The 25621-nt window shown below is 31.2% G+C and overlaps 2 protein-coding genes across 3 annotated transcripts in view; one reads left to right on the top strand and one right to left on the bottom strand.

Annotated features, from left to right (window-relative positions):
- The window catches only part of LOC115884761 (low-density lipoprotein receptor-related protein 11), a 60595-nt gene that overhangs the window by 24339 nt on the left and 10635 nt on the right, over nt 1-25621 (top strand). The gene's annotated exons all lie outside the window — the stretch shown is intronic.
- LOC115884762 (neuroglian-like) lies at nt 8-25288 on the bottom strand. The gene is made up of 6 exons (XM_030903431.1): nt 25134-25288; nt 9577-9691; nt 9327-9508; nt 4746-5016; nt 2902-3160; nt 8-317 (listed from the first exon to the last, which is right to left on the bottom strand). Exons 1-6 carry the CDS (start codon nt 25219-25221, stop codon nt 51-53), a joined length of 1182 nt encoding a protein of 393 aa, XP_030759291.1. The 5' UTR covers nt 25222-25288; the 3' UTR covers nt 8-50.

The following is a 25621-nucleotide window of genomic DNA, read 5'->3' as shown; positions in this document are numbered from 1 at the left end:
AAAGAAATTATATTTATGTTTTCAAAAAATATACAAAAACAAAGATATTGTTATACAAAAACAACTACTGGCGTTTCTTGTAGTTCACTCTCGGTCTTATATCCTCCGTCCATAGCTACTATAATGATTTCATAGCTTTTACAACCATTAAATTGGTTTAAAATAATATAATCTTCGGATAATTCTGGTAAGGTCTCAGTCCATTCCTTCTGACCTTTTATTCGATACTTAATATAAAAATACTCTCCAGGATTATGGTCGACGTCTGGGATCCATTTGATTAGAGTTTTAACAAAACAGTGCTCTTCGGTTTTTGGCTACAAAAAATTATGAAAAGTAATTAATATTGTTTTTGCTATTACTGTAGGTACCTAAAGTTTATAGCATTCAATGATTATAGTAGTTAAAAAATGATGATGATGATGATTACTAGGTAATAAAAAAAAACATTGGCAACAGGTTCCAGAGGTCTCACACCAGTAAGACTTTTTGATCAATATCTTTTAGATATCCTATCTATGGTTCTATATGAAATACACTGCAAATATACTTTTATGAGATCAAAATGCAAATTTTGCTGATAACATGCAGTAATATTAATAAAAATAAGCAAAGAAAATTTAGTTATGGCAATTATTATAAGGAAGAAAAATAAATAATTTCTAATTCTTTATGATATAATCTATACTAATATATAAAATCTTTAAGTGACTGACATACTGATTAATCACGATCCTGCTCAAACCACTTAACGTAAGAAGCTCAATTTTGGCATACAGGTTGATTCTAGGGTGTAGAGGTTCGAAAAATCTGGTTTTGAAAAAGTTTGTTTCGAAAAATCTGGTCTTTGATTAATCACGATCCTGCTTAAAGCGCTTGACGTAAAAAGCTGATTTTTGGAAAACAGATTGACTTTAGGGTGTAGAGGTTCGATAAGAAGGGATTTTTCGAAACTCGAATTCTAAGGGGGTGAAACTATCCCAAATAATGTAATACATTTTACATTTATGAAGAACATAATAATTAATGTGATTATACATATTATTGTGATTACATCGCTAACGTAGACAAAACGAAGGTCCTACAAATTGACTGTAAGTTATAAGAATCTTTATCTTTTTAATATTTTTTATAATTTGAATTTTCGTGCCTTATATTTTACAATAGACTCGAAATGTTAATATTTTTTGCAAATTCTTGTGAAAATGTAAAGTTTATGTTTTTGTTTTATATTTGAAAAAGTTGTATATTTTTAAGATGTTTCTTGTTGTTCCTATTATTAATATTATAGTATACATAATTATTTTTTGTACCTCTTGATGAATAATGCTTTTATTTCGTTTGTCATAATTGTTAATTAGAATCTTTAGATTAGTATAATTAGTCTTAAAATTAGTATCTTTTATCAGAATGTTAGTTAAAATTTGTACGGTCTGCAAAAGAAAACTGGAACAATCTAGGAATCTAAAGGCACCCTAATTTTTGACAGTACTTAAAATGCATTCAATTTGTCAAAATTAATGCTATTAGTTCCCTAGATTATCCCAGTTTTTTTTGCCTGCGACCGTACCTATTAAAGAGCAATACGTTTTCGTTTATTTGATTTTTTTGTTTTTATATCTGTTATGTCCAGAAATTATTGTTTATTTTACCGATGGAAATAAATGTATTTGATTTTAATAACGCTTATTAATTAAACATCCTTTTTACAAAATACACAATCCATAAGTAAACTGTCCTCGTCTAAAAGGCCAGTTGACGCAAGCGCGGTAATAAACTCTTATCAAACTTGTTACCGTTTTGCAGTACAGCGTTGACGCGTCTTGCTTTTGTTAGTTTGTCTATGATCAGGATCCTGCTCAAACCACTTAACGTAAGAAGCTCAATTTTGGCATACAGGTTGATTCTAGGGTGTAGAGGTTCGATAAGAAGGGATTTTTCGAAATTCCAGTTCCAAGAGGGTGAAACCACCCCTCAAATATTACAATATTTTCCGAAAAAACGCTTAAACACGTATATATTATTTTGTTTTTTTTTTACATATTTTAACATTTGTTTCGAAAAATCTGGTCTTTGATTAATCACGATCCTGCTTAAAGCGCTTGACGTAAAAAGCTGATTTTTGGAAAACAGATTGACTTTAGGGTGTAGAGGTTCGATAAGAAGGGATTTTTCGAAACTCGAATTCTAAGGGGGTGAAACTATCCCTCAAATATTAAAATATTTTATATTTAAAAACCGGTGAGTCTTTCGGAAAAACTCTTAAACACGTATATTTTATTTTGTTGTTTTACATATTTTAAGATTTTTTATAAATTTATACAGGGTGTTTCATAAAATATGACCATTGAGTAATCACGATTCTGCTTAAACTGCTTGACGTTTAACGCTTGCTGATTTTTGGCAAACGGATTGACTGTGGGGTGTAGAGGTTCGAGAAGGAGGGGTTTCTCGAATCTCAAATTCCAAGAGGGTGAAAACGCCCCTCAAATATTACAATATTTGTTATTTAAAAAAAGGTTAGTCTTTCGGGAAAACGCTTGGACAACGCTTTTTTACATATTTTGAATTTTTTTAAAAAATCATACAGGGTGTTCCAAAAAGCTTATTTTAAAACTTAAGCTTTTTTAAACTGCTTGACGTAAAAAGCTTATTTTTGGCAAACGGATTTTTCGAAAGTCAAATTCCAACGAGATGAAACTACCCCTCAAATATTACTATTACCAATAAGTTATATAATAATATCGCCATATTGTTTTTTCTCATGCTGACATAAATGTGAGAAAATTTTATCCAGTTTGTATGTTAATGGAAATTCTTGCTTTGCTTTATCATCACCATTACAAATGATTAATTCGACGCGAACGAAGTCGCTGGTACACGCTAGTAAATAATAAATACCTCATTTATGTTTTCTGATGGTAAAGTAGTTGACTTGGGTGTCAGTATTTTATCATCCGTTTCATTCAAAACGTAGAAATCATCATCAAACATGTCTATTTTCATAGTCGTTTGTGGAACGTATGGGTATCTTGGTTTGGAGCATTCCTTCTCGAAAAAGTCGTTTTTATTTGTGATGTTGTAATTGATTTTGTATTTAAACGAAGGCATAGATGGTGGATAGGGTTGATGGTATTCCAATTCCACAAAAAGAGTATTACTATAAAAGAAATTAATTAAACATATAAAAATATTTCTATTGTGTGATGGAAAAAAATGTTTTAAATCTATAAATTAAACATAACAGATTCAAGGATGAAAGTAGAAAAATACAAGGCTAAACGTAGAACCTATATATTTTTGGAATCGTTATGCATGTGTAGGTGGATTGCGGTAAATATATTATTATTGAGAAAATTAATTTCGAATGTAAATTAATGTTATATGTGGGATTCTGTTAAGATATCAATGAGTTAAGTATCGAAAAAATTAAATAATCCTACTTACTATCAGACCATCAGTTGCTCTTAAATTGAAATGTAAATCCCTAGATATTAATTTAGTAAATATATCAAAAATATTCTTTAAATAATTAAAGTTAATAAATATTTGATCTTTTACTATTAATTTTTAGGTTTTGTTATATTATTATTTTTTCGGTATATATTTAGACAGGGTGGTCCGAACTGTATTCAATAAACTTTGGCAGCATATTCTGCAGATGAAAATAAGTAAAAAAGTTTGTATAAATGTATATCTTAAAATGCTTAGTTTCGGAGATACAGGGTGTAGAAGTTTCATTTTTATTTTTTGTTTTTTCCAAATAATTTATAAAGTAACGTCAATATTTGGATGAAAAATGGTGTCTGGGAGTTTTGTGACATGAGAAATTTAATTTTGATGTCAATATGACTCCTACTTGTATGTAGAGGGCGCCACCTAATACCTGTCATCATTGACATAAATTAAACACGTTGACTAATTAGTTATTAAATTGAAATCACACATTTGAAATATTTTTGTGCCAAAAGTTCAACAAAAACTTTTTTATCATCATTTTTTCAAAGACAAATTTATGATTAATTTAAAAAAAATAAAAAGTTCCCAAATTTACTATTTCAGTCAAATAACTATCTACTCAACATGTTTATTTTTTGTTAATAATGATATGTATTGACTATTTTCAGTCTAAATATGTCGAGAACGGTTGCTCGTAGCCATTTTTATCCAAATATCACGCAAATGTATATTTTTCACCCAGTAGTTTTATACAGTTACGGACAAAAAGTTATTACTCTTAAAAACAGTTAAAACGCATGTAGGTGGCGCCCTCTGCAAATAGGAGTCATATTGACATCAAAATCAAATTTCTCATATCAAAAAACTCCCAGACACAAAAAATCGAAATAAAAATGAAACTTCTACACCCTGTATCTTCGAAACTAAGCATTTTAGGACATACATTTATACGAACTTTTTTACTTATTTTTATCTGTCGAAGTTTCCGGAATACAGTTCAGACCACCCTGTATATAATAATAATAATAATAATCGTCTTTATTGAAGAAAAAGATGTGTAACATTACATATATTACACATCATGTAACAAGGGTGGTGAAATTTAACAAAAAATGTTATTCTTATATTTAACCACCCATAGCTGCACAGTTGTGTTGACAGCATTAAGATACAATAAAACATGAAATACACACAAAAAAGATAAAATATTACTATTTTAAATATGATATTTTTTTAATAATAGAGTATGTTTTTTCTTGGTTGCAGAAAATTTATTCTAAACTTACTGTTCTCCTTCTCCAGCACAATTAACAGCAGCTATTTCAATTTGATACTTCTGGCCCTCTTTTAACCCCGTTATTTTGGCCTGGGTGTTATCGGCCCCCTGTATAAATTCATGCACGGTGGTTTTTTCGTTTATGCCATAATCGATGGCTTCGCTGCAGTATAAGTTGTAGCCCAATAAGATTCCGTTGGGGTGAGACGGTTTGCTCCATTGTAGAAGAGCGGATTTTGATCCAAGTTGGTTCTGTTCGAACAAATAGGGCATTCCGGGTTCTGAAAATGGAAACCAAAGCTGTAGAAAGATAATATTGCAAATTTGAGTAGATTTCTAACTATACCGGAATAATGAGACAAGAAAATCAGCAGAAAGAAGAACTTTGAATGTATTTGAAAGACAAGAATAATGAATGGGCTCTTTCACAAAAAATAAAATACCCAATTCAAGGACAAAATCTGAAATAGAAGACTATTTTCAGTATATTTATCCAAAAAAAAAATAGTTCCATGACATTGAATATTTTTTTATAGGCCCTCAAAATTGCTTTAATTTGAAATAATTTTAAAGTGCCAATTGATGAGGTATGAAAAATACGCCCAATCGCATTGCAGAACCGTGCTCGTGCGCCGGCCAACAACTGGCAACATTGCGATTTGATTTGACCAGGACCACCTCAACTCAAGGCTAATCAACATGATATGGGCAGGGCAAATATGGCGGCGAAGGCAGCGCATTATTAAATTGTTTACCTTTAACCTGAAAAGCCGGTAGTGGTTTCTCGTTCCGATTGCATACAAGAAATAATTAATTATCTCTAGTTTGTTGTGCTTCTGCAACACGTTTGTTTAGTTCTTAGTGTTCAGTGCATGGTGTGACCAGAAAATTGTGATAAAATAACAGTGTAATAAAAATCCAAACCAAACATTCCACATATGGAACTTCAAATTTTTATGCTTGTCGTACTCTATTATTAATTATTTTAAGGTAAGAACTAGAAGTATTTATCATGATATTACACCTAAATGAGTAAAAAGCCTTCGCCGCCAGTCTGCATAGTACTTTATAATGGTTACTTACAATAATCAAAAGATAGGTATTAAAGGGTAGGTATTAAAGAGAAAGAGTAAAGAAAACTAAGCTAAGCGTAAGTTTTACTTACGAACCCCCAAAAAGGTATTTAGTTTTTTTTTCTATATAAAATCTTGAAACACATATTATATTCTTAATTTATCCTCACCTATTATAGTTTAAATTTATTCCCATTTGTGTAATGCTGCAAAACATGGAAACATTATTCCATATTTTTTGACCCAAGCCAGTGTGGTTTACAATTCCAAGAGCATTTACCAAGGCTTTTACTAAGACCAGTAAGTGTCCATAATAGTATATATTTATCAAACGTTCAGTAAATTCTAAACTATGGTAGGTAAGTGTTTGCAATTGAATATTTAGTTTATATCGCTATTTTCTGTCATATGTTTCTGGTTATTTCTTTTTCCGATGATTTTGAACACCCCTATATGCTACCTCAAGTTTGAATATTTTAACACTACCTATTTTCTGAGAAAGCAGACCTTTTTATAAAAAGTAACTAACTGATGTTTTCATAAAAGTAATAATACAAAAAATGCCATACTTATGTGGAGAACTTTACACTCCCTGTATATTAAAAAATTAGTGAAATATTACGTAATCTAACCCGACATTTGTTTGAAAAATGTCTATTTGGAAATAAAACAGATTTTAAAATACGCGCCAAATAAAGAACTTCTATCTCCGCCATATTGGAAAAGGTTGAATAGCCTTGTGTGGAGGTGGTGGTGGGTCAGCATGGTGGCCCGGCCGCGGCCGTGTTGCCGCTTTTCAACATGCCAGGTGTGACGTATTAAAAATAAAGTGCGGATTTTTATTCCAGGCTTTTTTGTTTTTATTTATTTTCTTAAGAACGGCAGAAAATTCTAGAATTAATTGCTTTATTCAATTATGCTAATTCCAAAATATAGTGAAAGAGCTCATTGTTTGTAAAAAAAGAGTATTATAGATAAAAAAAAAACAAACGTTCACATCAGGAGCATGATTACATAGCAGCAGCAACTCCTAAATTCTTAAAATCTAGTAAATGTAATCCGTTAACGGAATATGTATACTATTAAAGCTAAATCATTACTATTTCTTTATTGTGAGGTCTGGTCTATTTTTTTAAATATTGGCACATCTATTGATATAGTCTGTGAAACGAATAACTTTGAATTTGACAGTTCCCGCGGGCTTTTCTAGTGTTAATTTTATTAGGTTAGCTACTTGCGGCCATGCTGACGCAATGCCGTCTCTAATAGAACAGCCTCGGAACGAGATTTATGACGTCACGCCACACAGTGCTTCGTCCCATGGACAAAAATCGAAAAAAAAGTTAAAATTTACTAATATCTGAATATGTAATTTTATACTTATAGCAATGTTCAACCATCCTGTATATTATTTTTCATAAACAGCGTTTTTTGTTAGCAAATATTTTCACTAAAAATAAATTTTGCGATCATTATCTTATATCAGGGAAAAGAATAACATTCATAGTAGTTCTGTATATTATGGAGTTAAACGGTACGTACTTAATTGAAAGTCACTATGGATATTGTTAAACAAGGTATGTACTTTAAATGTATTTCTAAACAAGTTCGTTATTGTTTAGTTTTTATTTATTTTTTAAGATGATTCTTAAATGGGTATAAAAACTTTACGTTTTCAAACTTCAAAAAGGCATTAAAAAACATATCAAAACATATCGTATTTATTGAATATTTTTGTTTGCCATATCCATACACTTTTAATTTTTGCATAGTTCACCTGCGTCTGCTTGCGACGAACTTTATTTTATAATACTTTTCAGATGGAGTAAAATTGATAAGCAATGCCGATCTGGTTAATACTTGGCTTGATCATAAGGACAAGAACTCAAAATTATTTATATTTCAAAAATGTGTTCTTTATTAGATATTGATGAACCGTCCAGTCCAATGAGATAACCACTTGTGCCTGAGCCCACTATGTTGGAGCAGAAACGTGGCATAAAAAATGTTCCCATCTTTCAATTTATTATAAAACCTCATACCCAAGAAAACGAAAAAATAATATATGGATATGGTCTATTAAAGAGGTAACTATTAACATCCGAACCCCTCATACCAACAAAAAGAACAGTAACAACGCGAAAAAGTAACATATTAGAAAATGATGTACAGAAATATCTTATATGTGAGGATATTTCATCTACCTGTGATTTGGATAGTATAAATTTGGAAGATTCTGTCAGCAATGATTCTTTTGAATCAGAGTAGTTACGATCTATGCATTTTGTTGTCCTAAAGTAACTTTATAGTATCTTAAGTTTTTTTTTAAATTAAATATAGCATTAATGTTTCTTTTTCATTAAAGAAAAACATTTTTATCTTATATTAGGTATATATTGTAGGAATCATGTTCTAATGTTATTCCAATTCTTTTTTATCACAGGAATTTATTTAATACTTACACCGTTTTCATACTATAAATTATTATTTCCTTAGATGGAACAGAGCTCCAACATTTTTATTATTTATAAGATTTTTTTTCATAAACGTGGGACTAAGCACATCATCATTTAGTACAATGAGAGTACTCATCATTTGTGTCAAATAAACCTAGTTTGAATAAATTGCCTACAATAAAAGAGAAGTTTTGCATTTTTGTCCTCTAGAGCCATATGTTCGAAGCACTGTGCGCCAGTTAGATACTACGGATTAATAAATATGTATTAATAAATAAATATATATGTCCGAAATGCGGTAAAACCTAGAATAAGCGCGGTAAACCTAGGATTTACCAAAAGCATTAACTAATTAGGTTAGCCTGGTTATTTAGAGGGTGTTAATGCATTGGTTAGCCTGGTTATTTGGAGGGTCTTAATGCATTGGTTGGCCTGGTTATTTGGGGAGTAATGCATTGGTTAGATAGTTATTTGGTGGGGTTGGTTGGTTTTTACTACCACTTGTTTTTGGTAAATCCTAGGTTTTACCGTATTTCGAGCATTTACAGTAACATATATATTTAGAATATTTTATATGTAATTTTTTGGATTATATTCGACACTATTTTTTTTCATATGACACAACACTGATGAAGGCTATAATGTTAGCCGAAACCAAAAATACGAGAAATAATTATGTTTTCCATGTATTCTACAACATATTTATTAATCCGTAGTATCTAACTAGCTTGACGTCATAAATCTCGCTCCGAGGCTGTTCTATTAGAGACGGCATTGGTTTGTTATTTACAAATGTCAAGAGCTGATGACATTTTACCTTTGACAATTATGTCATTTCGTGTTGATTTTTGCAAAAAGAGGAAGAACTGTCACTTGTTTTATTATTTTCCTTTTCTATTTCACGAAAGTAAAAAGAGTTACCTATCTGATTCGTTCAGGCACTCAATTTAATTTAAAGAATATCAGTAACTTTTTTGATAGAGGGATTTTATATTTGCCATGTTGGTAAAAAATAACGGTCGAAATTCAAAGTTATTCATTTTATAGACTATAGTTGATTACCTGTTTGAGGAGCGTCGAAGCTAACAGCTGCGCTTCTTGGACCCACATACTTGTCATTTCTTACTGACACTGTTATGAAATTTTTGGAATAAGGAAAAAATTGAACTGCCGTCTTTGTCACATCGGGAGCAACCGCATAAACCTGACTTAAGCCGTGGTTCCATATACGGACGATGTAACCCCTGAAAAATCCAGAAATTATTTTAAACTGCAATAAAAACTATAATTGAATTGAAAGAGAGGTACTAACCTGAAAGTGCCTCGAACTGATTCAGGCGATACAGCTTCCCATTTAATGATGACATCTTTGTCGTCAAAATTTAATAGTGTCAGATTTTCTGGAGCCTGTAATGGTATCAATTCACCTGAAAGAAAAGGTACTTTTTATACTGTAATGAACAGAATTTAATGGGCATGTAGATCCAAATTACTGATTTTATACTTTATTTGTTATATTTTTCTCAAAATATTTAATTAAGTATCAGATATAAAATGGGTATTTCACATTTTTATAAAATTCTTCGTTGTTTATGATCGTGAAAATCTTCCTCTATTTTTAAGAACGACCTATTAACAGTTTAACAGATTGAGAATTTTTAACTATGTTTGAAAAGCGTACAAAACATCTTGAGCCAAATCGAGATCGGTTCAACACAGTTTTTTACTTATTACTTATTCTATTCAAATATGCCATGAACATGCATTTTATGAAGTATTTGTACTAGTGGAAAAACTGTTTGCTTCCAATTAGCTTTTTAGCAAACTGCGTGCTATTATTAAGTAGTAGGTATTTTTAGTAGTTTAAAATTATAAACGCACTAAGCTAATAAGTAATTTATTAATAAAAAGAATATTTAACATTCAAGGTCACTAACTACTGATAAATGCTAGTAAAAATAGTTTTGTTTAACTAGTTCGCCCAATAATTAAATTAATGCTATATTGATGATAATACACGATTTTATATTAATCCCGGTATATTAAGTTAATTTAATATATACAGGGTGTTTCAAAACAAATGCGAAAAACTTCAGGGGGTGATTCCTTGTTCAAAATAAAGGGTAGTTTGCTTCATAAACGTTGGGTCAAAAGTCAACCATTAGGGAGATATTGCGGTACAAAGATGGCGGAAAAATAATGTTTTTATTTTTTTATCTTTGAAAACGAAAGAGATAGACTAATAAAAATTTTATGGAAGCATTACTGTTATGAAAACACACACTTTTTGGTAATTTTTTCACTTTTTTAAAATGAGTGGAAGGAGTTGAAATAAACTACCCCTATCATTCTTGTTAACGAAATTTAAAGAAAAATCTTATCAAACACATACAAAAAATTAATTTGGATAGTTTAGTTTGTTTAGAAACTTTTTTATCTCTTGTATTTTTTTGATAAAACTCACCGATTTGAAATTAAAAAATAAAATGTAAAGCATTACATGCCAGGACAAAAAACATTTTCTGATAAAGAATCTAGTGGGCTGCTGTAATTTTTTTAGGAAAAAATCTAGTCGGTTGCTGTTACTTCTTAGGATGTTCCTAATATTATTTTATTTGACATTACTTTACTGCAATACGTTATTATCTAGATGATTATTATTATCGTTATTATCAGTAGATTCTTAATCTAAAAATGTTTTTTGTCCTGACATGTAATGCTTTACATTTTATTTTTTAATTTCAAATCGGTGAGTTTTATCAAAAAAAACACAAGAGATAAAAAGTTTCTAAACAAACTAAACTATCCAAATTAATTTTTGTATGTATTGATAAGATTTTTCTTTAAATTTCGTTAACAAGAATAATAAGGGGTAGTTTATTCAAACCCCTTCCATTTTTTTAAAAACTTAAAAACTTACCAGAAAGTGTGTTTTGATAACAGTAATGCTTCCATAAAATTTCATTAGTCTATCTCTTTTCGTTTTCATGATAAAAAATAAAAACATTATTTTTCCGCCATCTTTGTATCGCGATATCTCCCTAATGGTTGACTTTTGACCTAACGTTTATAAAGCAAACTACCCTTTATTTTGAACAAGGAATCACCCATAACGTTTTTCGACCTAAATACAAAATATTCCCATGGTGCCTGTCTGTCTGTCTATCTGTCTGTCTGTCCGTTTTAACACGATAACTCAAAAACCGCTGAACCGATTTTAACCAAATTTGGCCCAAAAATATTGTGGCACCCGAGAATCTGGCTGTTAGTTTTTGGTGGGGGTGGGGGGTTGGTAAGGGGGTATGGGAGGGGGTTAAAAATTTAAAAAAATCGTAACTCCAAAATTACAGTAGCTAGCGAAACGCGGTTTTCAAATTACGATTAGGAATAATATTTGCAACAAAATTTGTAATAACATCAAAATCACTCAAATTCGCAGTTTTCGAGATATTGACATATTTTAGTATGGGCGGCTATACGTGCCTCCCGGCGCCAATTTATTTATTTTTTCAGAGAGAAAAAAACGAGATTTGGTATGTTAGTACTTAAATGAACATATAAACCGAAAATGACCACAATTTTTTACTTTGAAATCAAAAGTATTTTCCATCCTCAATATTTTTGTATAATCTACAAAAATACTCTCTTAGAAAATGATATTCTAAATAGAATGCGATATATCATATATGTTAACTTTTGACATTAGCGCTTTCAAAATAGAGTCAGATATTTCAATCTAGCTGTGTTAAAACCACTAATTTTTAATCAAGGGAGCTTTGGAAAAATATATTTGATTGTCTTATGTTTTTTGTGACTTGTTCTAGCCGTTTGAAAGATGCCTATCGTATTTTTAATCATAACTCAATTTTTTCAATGGGAACGAGGCTCATTAGCATATTTGCAAAACCATTTTTTTTACAAATAATTTAGTACCACATACTATTTCGAGTCAAATTGTCATTATGAACACAGTCATTGCGTGTCATTGCATTTTAGATTGAAATTTAAAACACTATTTTTTACTTTGAATAAGAAGACTAAGGAAGGAGCATATCAAAAATCTTAGGTATACCGCGATGGGCCTCAAATATGGCCGACTTAAATTCCGGTTTATCAGTGTCGTTCTAATTTTATTTAAAAAATGTAAAACTATGATGTAGGGTAGACGTGGGGTAGACTCAATAATTTGTTGTTTTATTTTACGTTGTGAATAAATGTTGGTAGTTATTAAAAATGTTATAAAAATATATAATTCTAACAAAAATAGATAAGTTATAATAAGTATTTATTAACCAAACATCCGATACGCTACTGAAGCAGGTAAGTCAAATTAACGTATCTAAATTCTTTGACATCTGATCTTTGAGAAGTAATAAATAAAAGCTAAAATGCAAGAAAAATATATAATTTAGTTAATTTAAGTGAATTTCATAAATGATCGGTTTACTACACGTATGTATATTATATAGTCACTTACTAGCGAAAATTTGTTCCATTATTTCACTCAATTTTTGCCGAGATCTACCGCACGCTACACAACCAACTATTTTAGAGTCTTTTTCGATAAATCGCGATAGTGTCACTGTTAATTTAAGTTCTTCCACAATTTCCATCTAGATTTACTACCTTTATACAACTATCAGTAGTAGAATAAATAATAAATAACATAAAATAAGCTCCGTATAGACTGACAAATCCACAAATTTTCAAATCAAATTCAAATGTGTCAAATGAATCGTCAAACAGAACTGTCAAGGATCCCCACCCTAGAGTGCTTTTTCCGCCCACCATGCATGAATACATGGATAGCATTATGCTCCTTCCTTAGTCTTCTTATTCAAAGATTTTATATAAGCGAAAGTATCAAAAGTTGGCATATGATATGTCATTCTATTCAGAAAATGTCATTTTCTATCAAATAAAGTAAAAACTAACGAGGGTACCGTTTAAAAATCAAAAGTTGTAGTCATTTAGGGGCGGATCCAAGATTCGAGAAAGGGGGGGCTAGACTCAAAACTTTACTCAAAGCAGGGGCGGATACAGGAATTTATTTTAGGAGGGGCCCAAATAAAAAATATATATGTATAATGTAGAATATGCTTTTAGGACGCCCTTTTTGATCCCAAAAGCGTAATATTTAACCCAATTTATATATTTTAGGGGGACTGGGAGTCATAGCCCCCCTACCTTCTGTATCCGCCACTGACTTAATCTCGTTTTTTTTGTCTGAAAAAATAAAAAAGTTATAGGGGGTGAGCTATATACGTTATAAAACACCCGGTAGACTGGTACTGTTTTTATACAGTCTAACTTTTATTTAAAAAAATCCAAATTTGATTGATTTGGCACAAAAAACAATGTAATTTCAAAAATTATTTGTGTAAAAAAAATGTCCATAACTTAAAACTATATAAAAATAAAAGTAATACGCATCTCAGCATTTGAGAGGCAAGATCGGCCAAACTTTTAAACCAGGCTTAGCTTAAGCCGAGCTGGAATGGTGCAATCGATATTTCTAAATGTAAATTCATCATTTTAATCAGGAGAACATAATGCGTGAGGAGCGTCTGGAACTTAATCTTTGGTACGACCACGCACGAGATTTTTCCTTCAAGTCGCGGTTTGATTACGACGACCGCTCCATCTTTCTGTCTCCCTATCGCTTAGTGCCCACGATTGTGCTACAAATTATTACTAAATTTTACACCGGCATCGACTTTGCCGCGGGGAAAAAACGACTGTCGGGTTTTTAAAGTTTAAAATCGGACTCAGCTGATCGAAAAATCAATAAGTTTAAAACGAAAATTCAAATTTTCGATCGGGAGAACAGAATCTCGCGCAGATGTAGCTTAAGTTAAGTAAATGCCGCGACGCGCCGCGCCATGATTTTAAAATCTGTTACGGTGCTGCCTACAGGGTTGGGTTCTTATAAATAATTCCTTGCTATTGTAAATGTAATGTTACGTTTTTCGTCGGTTCCGTGTGGATAGAAAGTCACATTTTCTACCTAGTCACCAAGGAATGGTCCCCAAGTAAGCCGACTTATCTCAATCTATGGAAGACCCTGATTGAACTGAGAGAAGCCCTGCTAAACAACAATATTGCACGATTAGCCATTCCGAAGCTGGCGTGTGGACTCGATGGTTTGAGTTGGCGTACAATCCGGAACATGATTGAAGTCAGGTGGATGACACTTCTTATGGGAGAACTGGAAATGGTTGAAAACTTCACTACAAGCGATTTTCTAGGAATCTTCCTTACCGATAAATTATTGACAAGAGTGACAGATAAAACCTTGACATTCTTTCAGTATAACTGTTCATCTCTTTTTCTTTCTAAAGTGTGCGTTGAAAGGAGACAAAAACAATATTTTGCAACCCATAATTTGTTATTCGAACACCACTTTTCTCCTTGTCGGGTCGTTGACGTTTACTTGTCGCCATTTTATTTCTTTTGTTTACACGCTGCAGTTTGCTTTGTAAATTGAATACATAAATTATTTAGGCAAATATAGGTTTTTGATAAAACTCCTTGGACTAACGTGTAGGTAAGTGTTGATAAATAAGTTTTTTTCATCTTAACATGCTCATTGTCATTCTCCTGATTTAGGTGACAGAAAAGGATCATCAAATCAAATTGAATTTTATATTTTTTCATCCCAGGACCGATAATAAAATATATATTTTATGGATACCTTCCTAAATATCAACGAGATGAGCCATCGGAAGAAAGGGACCATAGTACAAAACAGAAGGGTGATCTTTTTTCTTTCCACTTAGGATATTGAAATTATTATATACTGTAGTCGTCGTGTTGGCATTATGCTCTGAGAAATATAGATAAACAAAGAACAACAGATATAAAGCATCCCAGAGGAAAAGAGGCAATACCTGTACTCTCTCTCTGATATTTGTGAAAGTTACGGCAAAGTATTGTTGTAAATGTCATCTTTTAATCGACCTGAAAACTTCGAGCAAAAAGATGACACTTTCAACAATACCCTGACAGATATCAGAGACGATACAGGTTCTTCCTCTCTTTTCCCCTGGAATACTTTTTAATTTATTATTCTTTGTTTATCTAGATTTCTAAGAGCACTATGAACGAACTCAGCTTGTATGTTTGAAATAATCGTCCAGCTGGCTTAAAAATGATGATCGATGACATTTCCTCTATAATTCATAGATGGCTTCATTTCTAAGCCATCTATGACGCCATTTTTTCAGTTTTGTTATAATTAATTTTGTCTCTTGATCTACTTGTAACATTATTCTTTTAATTTTATTAATTTATTTTGTTGAAATTAATTTCTGTTGTATATTTGATAATGATATTAAACATATTTTTAAAAAATGGTGTATTTTTTGTGTTTTTATGTATGTCATAATTAAAAATAAATGAAGAATTAAAATTTTTTATTTTTTAAAGTTCCCGCCATGCGTTACAATCTAGTCCGTAGTTCCTACAAGCGATATTGGGGGCGCCAGTAGCAGTAGACTTGTCAACAGTGTCAAATTTAAACGTCAATTTCACTTTCCAATATTTAGCAAGGCGCTCGCACTTCTCCTTGTGTATGTGTTTTGTGATTGAAGTCTTGTTCAGATTTACGAGAATCGAGATCCTCGTTTGCTGCTACAACCCAAAGCTGAGATCGGGAGAGAAAACTGTAGACTGCTATTTCTACCAGACTTCTCAATGTACCAGGGGCCAGCTTTGCAAATACCTTCATTCACCGTGTACATCTCGGGACGAGCATGTACCTAAGAAGGGGGCAGTGTTGCGGACCCGTGTGGACTCGACCTAACCTAACTATATGTCCCGCCCTCAGATGACCTTAACATCGCATTAAGGAATAGACACCGTAATAATTTATTCGAAGTTTCGAGAAGAATCGAGTCCCACTGGAATGGAGTAGTACATACGAGAACATTCGAAACCTTCTCTATGCACCTAACGATCTATGGACTATTCTAGATTTCTTAGCTGTAGGTATAAAAGCCGGCGGCTGTGGCCTAGAGAGGGCCAGGGCCAGTCAGCTGAGATATACGACCTTGAACGATCTGTTTTTGGGGTAGTAATTTCCTGGGGCGCTAGATGGCGTATTTTTATTTTAATTTTTCTAGTTGCCTAACAATTGCGTACAAAATTGTTTTTATAGTTGCCTAAATAGGCCTATTAATTATGTTCTGTCATTGTTCTGTATGTCAAATCAGTTTTCCGTTTCCGGCTTCCTCCTTCTTCTTCAGTTGTGTTTTGCAATTGAACGGAGATGTGCGTTTCGCTGTTTGCTGGTTGTTTGGCTGTGTTTTTTGCAATCTTCATTTTAAAATCGTGATTTTGTATTTTTGAATTTTTTTGAACTTTGTTTTGTGTTTGATTTTTAAGATCTCTATTAAAGGTAAGGTTTAAGTTAAAGGTTTTTGATTTATCTAACAATTTTATTTAATAATCCGAGAAAGCGAGGTGAGGTAACCTAACCAAGTCCAAATGTTCGTGAATTTTATTTTTTAACAATGTAATATTTACAACGCCATATATTTTTACAAAAAAAATTGATCAACTCCATATTTTTGTACATAAACTTCACAATATGATATTACACAATTGTTCAAGTCCATATGTAAAAAATACACGTAAATAAAACATTGTTTCTAATGGACGTCACTTTCTCTTGTATTCCAACGATATTTGTTGTGTTCTTAAATCTGGTACTATAATAAATATTATACTTTTTAATCTGTTGTTTTATTTGTTTGTAAAATGTTTTATGGTATAATTTTCTGTAAATTAAAATAAATTATTTATTGTAGGTTTTTATGCACATATATTAATGATATAAGCAAACCATTTAACACTTTACAATAGTTTAACCTGGTTTAACCTTTATATATAAATCCTTGTTTTTTACCATTTGACTTGTTTGCCAACTTGGGACCAATCAGATGACTACACATTATTTTGTAGAAACCTGATTGGCTCTAACTGGCGAACAAGTCATACGTCTTGCTTAAAAATAAATTGGATCTATTTAAATTTGCCGCCACATTTGTTACTTTCCTGGGTGGCTAGATGGCGCCACTTCAATATACAGATTACAGATTTCTTTACAAATTTGAAACCGTTTTCAAACTAAAAAATGCATGGGAGTTAGCGTTCTTCTTTAGTGTGTTCTGTGGAGAGGGCAGTCATAAATATACGAGTGTAGTTGACGCGCCTGACACGAATTGTTACGTTTTTCGTCCGTCCCGTGTTTCAATAATTATGATCTTCAAACATCCTCCACACTTAAATAATTTTATTTTGTTTACGTTTATTGCCATCTGGCATATGTCTCTAACTAAATCATAAAAATAATATTTTTACTATAATTATCCCAATTTAGGATAAAACGCGACTTAGACGCCATATTATTATAGTTTTGTATTTCTGTGAATTAGGATTTTTAACAACGTTGCAGTTTGTACTAAATTAGGCTGCTAGCGAACGTCGGTTTCGACCCGAAAATTATTCTCCAAACTAGTGCAGACTATAGTGTTGGCACGAAGTTGTGCCGACGTTGCGCCCCGACGTTTGGTCGCGTGACACAGCGTTGTCCTGACGTCCAAACGCTGCTTGGTGTGTTGTGACAATTTCAAATGTTTAATTAGGGAGTTGTTGGGTACAATAACATTCAATAACTCAACTTTCCCGGATATTCAACTCTCCCGAAAAACATTTTATAGCTTCATAGTTTCTCACACTTGAATTGACATTTGATCAAAAGCAAAAATTGATTCAAGCATTCCAACGAAACCAGTGAGTAAGCAAAGTGCTCTTTACATAATCAAAAAATTAAATAGACATACTATGAGTGGATAAAATATAACTTGCAATATTAATGTATACTTTTTTTAATCAACTGGTGATTAAATGTTTTATGACCATCTAAAATTATAATTATGTACCTTTAAAAATTTCGTTATAGCCGAAATAGCCCCAATTATGACCCACTAGCAAAACCGGTGATTAAAATTATGCTCGCTACTGTAGTTGAATTCATCTATTTTTTTTTAACTGGAATAATAAATTATAAAACAAGTTAGACCTTCTAGAGATATCAAAATATTTACTTTTTTATTTTTATTTTTAGAATTTTCTTATATTATACTTTCTAACACTTTTAGAATAATTAAATAATAAATTTTTCGTATACTGGCTATTTAAAATTTAAACCCCTGTATTTGTATATACTAGTTTTGTACGATATTCTCCGATGGTGGCAGCACCGGCGGAAAATGCACCAAGCCTATACTTAAGAAGAAATGGTAGTACTAATCGAAGTTTTTTCGAAACTACGTATTACGAAAATTACTTTAAACATTTGCATATTGTCGTAGAAAATATAAATTTTTAAAACTTACCCATCCTTGACAATAAATATATTTTAAAGTAAACTTTATGCTGTTTGAATCGTTACTGTTGATTTAGCAGATAAACACTAAAAGCTTTTATTAAAGCTCCCTTAAATATTTTCAATCATTTTATTATTGTGTTGTTAATATAATAGAAGAAATAATTACAGCTGGGGGTTGGAACCTTTTGGTGTTACACAGCAAAATAAAACACTAAATCAGTACAATACAACAAAAACACTTTTAATTTTACACTGGACCACGTTTCGCTAACCATGTCTGCCATCAGCAGATGATCAAGACTGAGTCTTGAGGTATATTTATTTATATATCTGTACTAACTATATTTTTTTCTATAATACATAATTTTAGATATAACTATTTCCAGCAAAAAAAAATCTTGAAAATAGTTAACTTTGGAAGCGCAAACAAAACATAATTTTACTCATCAGTAGATCTGATATTGCCTATTACACCAGATATGGTATCGCTCCGCCAGCAGTTTTTAAAGGTTAGGTCATTGTCTACCCATATGTTACATCCAAATAGATAATACTTGGCTATATTTTCGAATTTCGCGTATATATATTTATATCTCTCTCTGCAATATAATGGGCCGCTCCATTAATATTTATCTGTTATTTTAACATTTACGCCAAAAAAATTCATTTGATTTTAATAACCCCCTAAGCGTTTCCCTGCAAAAGGAAAATTCGATTCTTCCTGCAATTTTTGCAAAAGCTTTCTAATTGTGGGGACGAGTTTGAATTCGAGATAAAATCTATTTATCAAATTCCTGACCACTTCGAAAAAGTCGTTGAGCTTTTCGACAGCAGTCTCACGTGGTCGTTTCTTTCCAGAGAGGATATCATTTTATCGGGGTTAGTTTTCAGCCTTTTTTTTATCTTCTGTGTGAATTTTTTTATAGCCGATACGCTAACTCCGGTATAAAGAAATATCCGCTCAAGTTTACGTTTAAGCGGCAACTCAAGCGAACTCTCTGTAGCTTCTTCATCGCAAACCCTATTATGAACACAAGGAAATACACCAAATGAGATTTCATCCACGTTATTATTAACTTACCTATATAAATTAGCTATTATTTCTCTTGTCTGACTATGTAGCGTCTTACCCTTAACAAATTTATTCGTTTTAAAACACAAATATACGATCAAACTTGATATTAATAATTAAAAACTACGAACGAAAAACATTATAACAAGATAACAAAACAATAAAACACAACTTAACTATCAAATATACTAAAAATATAGGAATAAAGTTTAGGATAACCGGTATAAAATAATGAAATAAAGTAATAATGATCAAAAAAATGACACCGCCACTGGATATTTCAATAGTATTCAATATTCCTACTCTTTTCAGAAGAGACCGTGAAGTTGGGGATAAAGCAAGCGAATAGGAAAGGCGTAAAAGCCATGGCAACCGCGTGGTAACAAATCCTGTGACGTACTCTGGCCAATCATGTTCGAGGAATAGGCGGCCATGCGCGGCGATGCCGGTTTGCCAATGATATCGTTGAAAAATCGTCAACTTTCATAATAAGCAGATTATACAGAATGAAAGAAATAAGTTATTAAACAAAACATATTGAACAATATGAACTACGTTAAAATTCCTTAATAATATACGTCAGAATATATGCTAAACACATTATATATAATAAAAATATATTAAATTTATAGTTCATGTCTGGCAATTTTGCAATTTTATAGATAAACGTGGCAATATCGATTTTTTTTTCTCGCATTCCTTCCGTAGCTTCAGATCCGCTGGTCAAACAGTATATACTAGTTTTGTACGATATTCTCCGATGGTGGCAGCACTGGCGGAAAATGCACCAAGCCTATACTTAAGAAGAAATGGTAGTACTAATCGAATTTTTTTCGAAACTACGTATTACGAAAATTACTTTAAACATTTTGCATATTGTCGTAGAAAATATAAATTTTTAAAACTTACCCATCCTTGACAATAAATATATTTTAAAGTATAGAAAAGAGGGGCGGAAAAATCGATAATTCCAAATGGCGAATCCCGAGTTGTAATGAGGAAAACATAAGACAACGATGGTAAATTACAAATCAGGCAGTACCGTAAAAGGCCACCATCGATCAGTTAGTCGGCCAGTTAGTTGTGTCGGTACTGCACGATGGCTATTCCAAAAGCAAAATCGATAAAATATGTAACGTCTATTTGAAATTTTGATCAGGAGAACATGAGTTGTTATAGATGAAAATGGTCAAAAAGGATAGACCCAAGAATTTCGAAAAGATTATTTTGCTTTGCTTGTTTGTAAATGACTAAAAATTTAAAAAAGCTAATATATTTTTTAAATCAATAATTACAGAAAAACACCAAATATTTACTTAAATACAACATTAACAAAGTTTTAGAATATAAACAGTGGTAAAGTTTACAGAGGCAGTAGTGTGTGTGTTAATTTTTATTACGTCTAATCGTAATTAGTGTACGACCAGAACTTACATCTATAATCTATGTAGAATTATTTCATATCTTAAAAATTGTTTATTAAATACTTTGTATGAAACTGAATACATATTAACCCCAGCAGGTTATTTTTCAAAATTTTATAAAATATGCACTAATTTAATATTTTTTGTATTTGACCAAAACATATTCAAGCGAATGACAAAATTATTTGCCACCTGCAGGATGATTACGAACGAGTATCTTGAAGTCCGTTTTTTTATTAGGATAGCAGAAAGAATGAAAGGTTGTTTCAGTAGAAATAGGTACCAAAAACTGAAATGAGTTAATTTTAAACTGAACTGTTTTCGACTATTTATAGTTAACTTCAGTGCCGGACTTAGGCCTAGGCCAACTAGGCCCGGGCCCGGGGCGGCAAATTTTGAGCATACCAAAATATTTATCTTTTTTTTTAACTTTTATTTGTTCATAAAATATTTCGTATATAGCCTTAGCCGATTACATATTTTTTTACTTAACTATTATTATTGTTTAAATATATAATTCGTTTGGGTTATTTTTTTACTGCATTGTACTAAATACATAAATACCTCGAATATAAAAAAATAAATTAAAAAACATTAAAAAAATTATCACAAACACGTTGATCTGCACGAAATGAAGCTTGCCAATCACTCTCTTTGTCTTCCAATGAAATAAAATCCACGTTGGAGCAGTGCCTTCTATTAAAAGATCAGCCTACGGGCGAGATTTATGACGTCACGTTAGTTAGATATAACGGATTAATAAATATGTTGTAGAATACACGGAAAACATAATTATTCCTCAGATTTTTGGTTTGTATTTTAAAAACGATATAGTTTACATGAAATATACGTAATATACAGTTAATAACTACAACATATATACCTGTTTATAGTAATAAATACTTTGGCAAATAAACTGTGAACCATACAAATGCAGCAAATGTTTTACAATGTACATATAATGTATAGGTACATAAGATAATGGGTAAAATGTAAATATATTTTAAATTTTGGGGTTTGAAAATCGATCTAATTTAACAAAAAACATTCAATATCTACTAATAGTGATGTATTATTATTTGCATTCACAAAATTTATATGTATATTTTGCAATCAATGTTTGAAAAAAAATATCAATGTTCGAAAAATTATATTTACAAATAATACAATATTATCTAAAAAAAGGCGTCAGCGATCGCTATGAAATGAAGATCGCTGGCATTTTATATGTAAAATTATTCTAAAATTTTTGATTTTCTTGGGATTTTTAGGTTCGGGAAAAACGCTGATTTAAGATTTCATTTGGGTTTTCATTATTTTTATTTGGTTTAAAAAAACGTTTCGGCTAACTATAGCCTTCATCAGTGTTGTGTCATATGAGAAAAATCGTGTCGAATATAATCCAAAAAAATACATATACAATATAATTCAAACCTCATAATGTTTACTGCAATTAATAAACTAATATAAACTTATCAAAAGATGACCACATATTTTTTAAATCATTATTCTTAACACTAAAATTATCTACATTGACTATGGAGTATGCAGTAAACATTATGTGTGTGATGTGAATATTTTATATGTAATTTTTTGGATTCAACACTATTTTTTTCATATGACACAACACTGATGAAGGTTATAATGTTAGCCGAAACGTTTTTTTTAAACCAAATAAAAATAATGAAAAACCAAATGAAAACTTAATCAGCGTTTTTCCCAAACCTAAATCCCAAGAAAATCAAAAATTTAGAATATTTAGAAACAAGGTTCAAGAATATCAAATTTTCAAGATTGTAAAATTCTAGTTAATTATTTTATGTGTACAGTTATTTAGGGAATGTCATCGATGTTCATTTCCAAGCCAACTAGACGCCGATTTTTTCGATGATACGGTATAATTCTTACGTAAAATGTAAATAACATTAGACCAATTAAAACAAAGAAATATGAATTTCTTAGTATTTTTAGTAACACCTTTATTCTTAAAACTTAATTTTGTATTATGCAAATATACCAATTTTATTGTTATTTTATTCATATTGTATTCAGCCATCACTTAAATATTTGATATTAATTTGGTATTATAAGTAATCAACACTATTCATTAAAAATTACTGAACAAATATATGTTATGCTTGACATACATTATATATTATCAAACAACAACACACTCTTCTTTTAAACTGTATCAGTCTTGTCTTTACAAAAATCTTTTTTAAAATTTGAACTCAAAATAATAATCTTTTTCATGATCTTTAATACACATATTCTTTATTTTTCCCTAGATCATAATACCTAGTTACGTGTTTGAATCTATCGAAGCTGAACCAACAACACTTGGAGTGGAGATTCCACAATATGAATAAAATAAACATAATTGTCCAGTTTTCATTAATACTATCATGGGAGAATATTATTTTTGAAAATATTAAAGATATTTTCAATAGAATTCTCTTGATTTATAACTCGTACCCACTTTTCTTGCTCTTCCGGACACTTTAGACTGCCTAGTATAACTATCCTTTCCACCAGGAACACAACAAAGATGAGGCATAGCACCAAAAACACACTCCACTTAAGGTTTATTGATGAATTGTTAGAGTCTTAAAAAACACACACAAAAATCACGATGAGTAAAAAATGTATGGGCACTTTTAGGTTAAATCACTTACACAACGTGTAATTTTTCAATTTCTCTATTTTTTTATGCGAAACCGAGAGTGACCATATATCTAGTAGTAGTTTATGTCACTTAAACACCAAAATAATTAGTTTTTTGCACTACAATAATAAATAATACCAAAAATCATAGAGTTAAAACCAAAAATCAACCTACAAAATATGAAACGGAATCTAACCCAATCCAATATCTAAGTATGTACAGCTGATGAAGTAAACAAAAGTCCGCCCCCAGGCTGATCTTTTAAAGAACGGCAGTGGTTGGAGTTAATTTCTGAAGACGATACCGAAAAGCCTAAAACCCGATTAGATGCTTCTAGTCTCCTTAAACAATTTAAAAGCCTAGAAATGGGTTTTATGGCGTTATTTTGGACAGACGTTTTAAATAGATTAGATGCGGTCAATAAAAAGCTTCAAATGGTGGATAGAATATGCGGCAAATAAAAAGAGAAAAGTGAAACGGAAACGACAATTTGATGAAACCAGTAATAATGAAACTCTATTTAACACTAGGGACGATTTTAGGATAAATGTATTTAATGTTGTTATTGATAAATTAATCCTTGAAATTTCCTACAGGAAAAGTGCCTACAATGAATTTTCAACCAAATTTGGTTTCTCTTTAGTGATTTATCTACTTTAAGTATTGACGACATTACCGATAAGTCCAGACATTTAATAACCTGTTATCCAAATGATTTAGATGAGTCAATGCCTAATGAATTAATACATTTTCGTGAATTTATAAAATGCATTAAGTCAGCAAAACCATCTGCTAGAGAGCTTCTTAAAGTCATTAAGAATCTTCACATGTACTTTTATTACTAACTGTTCTTCTGAACGCTCGTTTTCTGCATTGAAACGTATTAAAACTTATTTACGGTCCACTATGGAAACAGAACGTCTAAATCATTTGGCTGTTTTACATATTGAGTCCGACCTTTTAAAAACTATCAATTACGACGAAGTAATTGATAATTTTGCGAACAAAAAAGTACGTAGGAAACCTTTATAGGCATATAAGCAAACCTTATAGTTTTATTGTTCGTTTGTTGTCATTTTATATGAATATTTTAATATTTATTTTATGTTCTGTGTTGATCTGTTCTGTCGGTCTATTCTGTTGTTGGTCCTGTATTCCAATAAATGTTTTTTTATATCCGTAATTTTTTTAATTAAAAAAAATGTTAAGGGGCGGCAATTTTTTATGGGCTGGGGCGGCAACTTCGTTAAGTCCGGCCCTGGTTAACTTAAAGGAAAAATAATCTTGCCAATGTATCTATCTAAAAATGACTTACGTATCGAAGAGCTTCCATCATTTCTTTCACTGTAAACTTGTGAAAATAGTACCACTAAATGTAAAACAGCGTACGTTTTTAGAGGCATATTTTGCTATTCTTACAACTAGAGCGGAAGTACTACTGAAGATTTTTGCGTAGATTAGCGGAAATTGCATCTTAATCCCACGTGCATATTTTTATACGAATTAATAGAGTACTTACACGATGGTCAAGCTTTAATTTTCATTCTGAGCATAAAAAATTCGCGCCGGGAGGCACGTATAGCCGCCCATACTAAAATATGTTCATAAAAAGTTGGTAGGCAGTTCTTTTACTTTCAAAGTAAAAGAATTTTTCCAATTTTTTTTATCTCAAAAACTACGGCTTTGACTGATTTTCATGTTATTACAAATTTTGTTGCAAATATTATTCCTAATCTTAAATTGAAAACCGCGTTTCGCTAGCTACTGTAATTTTGAAGTTAATCCAGTGATATTACGATTTAA

This window comes from Sitophilus oryzae, unplaced genomic scaffold (genome assembly GCF_002938485.1).
Source record: "Sitophilus oryzae breed Bouriz unplaced genomic scaffold, Soryzae_2.0 scaffold_357_pilon_pilon, whole genome shotgun sequence".
Taxonomy (NCBI): Eukaryota; Metazoa; Arthropoda; class Insecta; order Coleoptera; family Curculionidae; genus Sitophilus; species Sitophilus oryzae.
Note: the sequence above shows the minus strand (reverse complement) of the source record. Positions and strands in the feature narration are given on the sequence as shown.

Bases quoted from the DNA above. Each gene is read 5' to 3' on its own strand.
- LOC115884762 (XM_030903431.1), bottom strand. From the start codon at position 25,221: ATGCCTCTAAAAACGTACGCTGTTTTACATTTAGTGGTACTATTTTCA. The intron at 9,692-25,133 runs GTAAGTCATTTT...CTTTTCTTTCAG, and splicing joins TGATGGAAGCTCTTCGATAC to GTGAATTGATACCATTACAG. The intron at 5,017-9,326 runs GTAATCAACTAT...TTCCATTTTCAG, and splicing joins CTTCGACGCTCCTCAAACAG to AACCCGGAATGCCCTATTTG.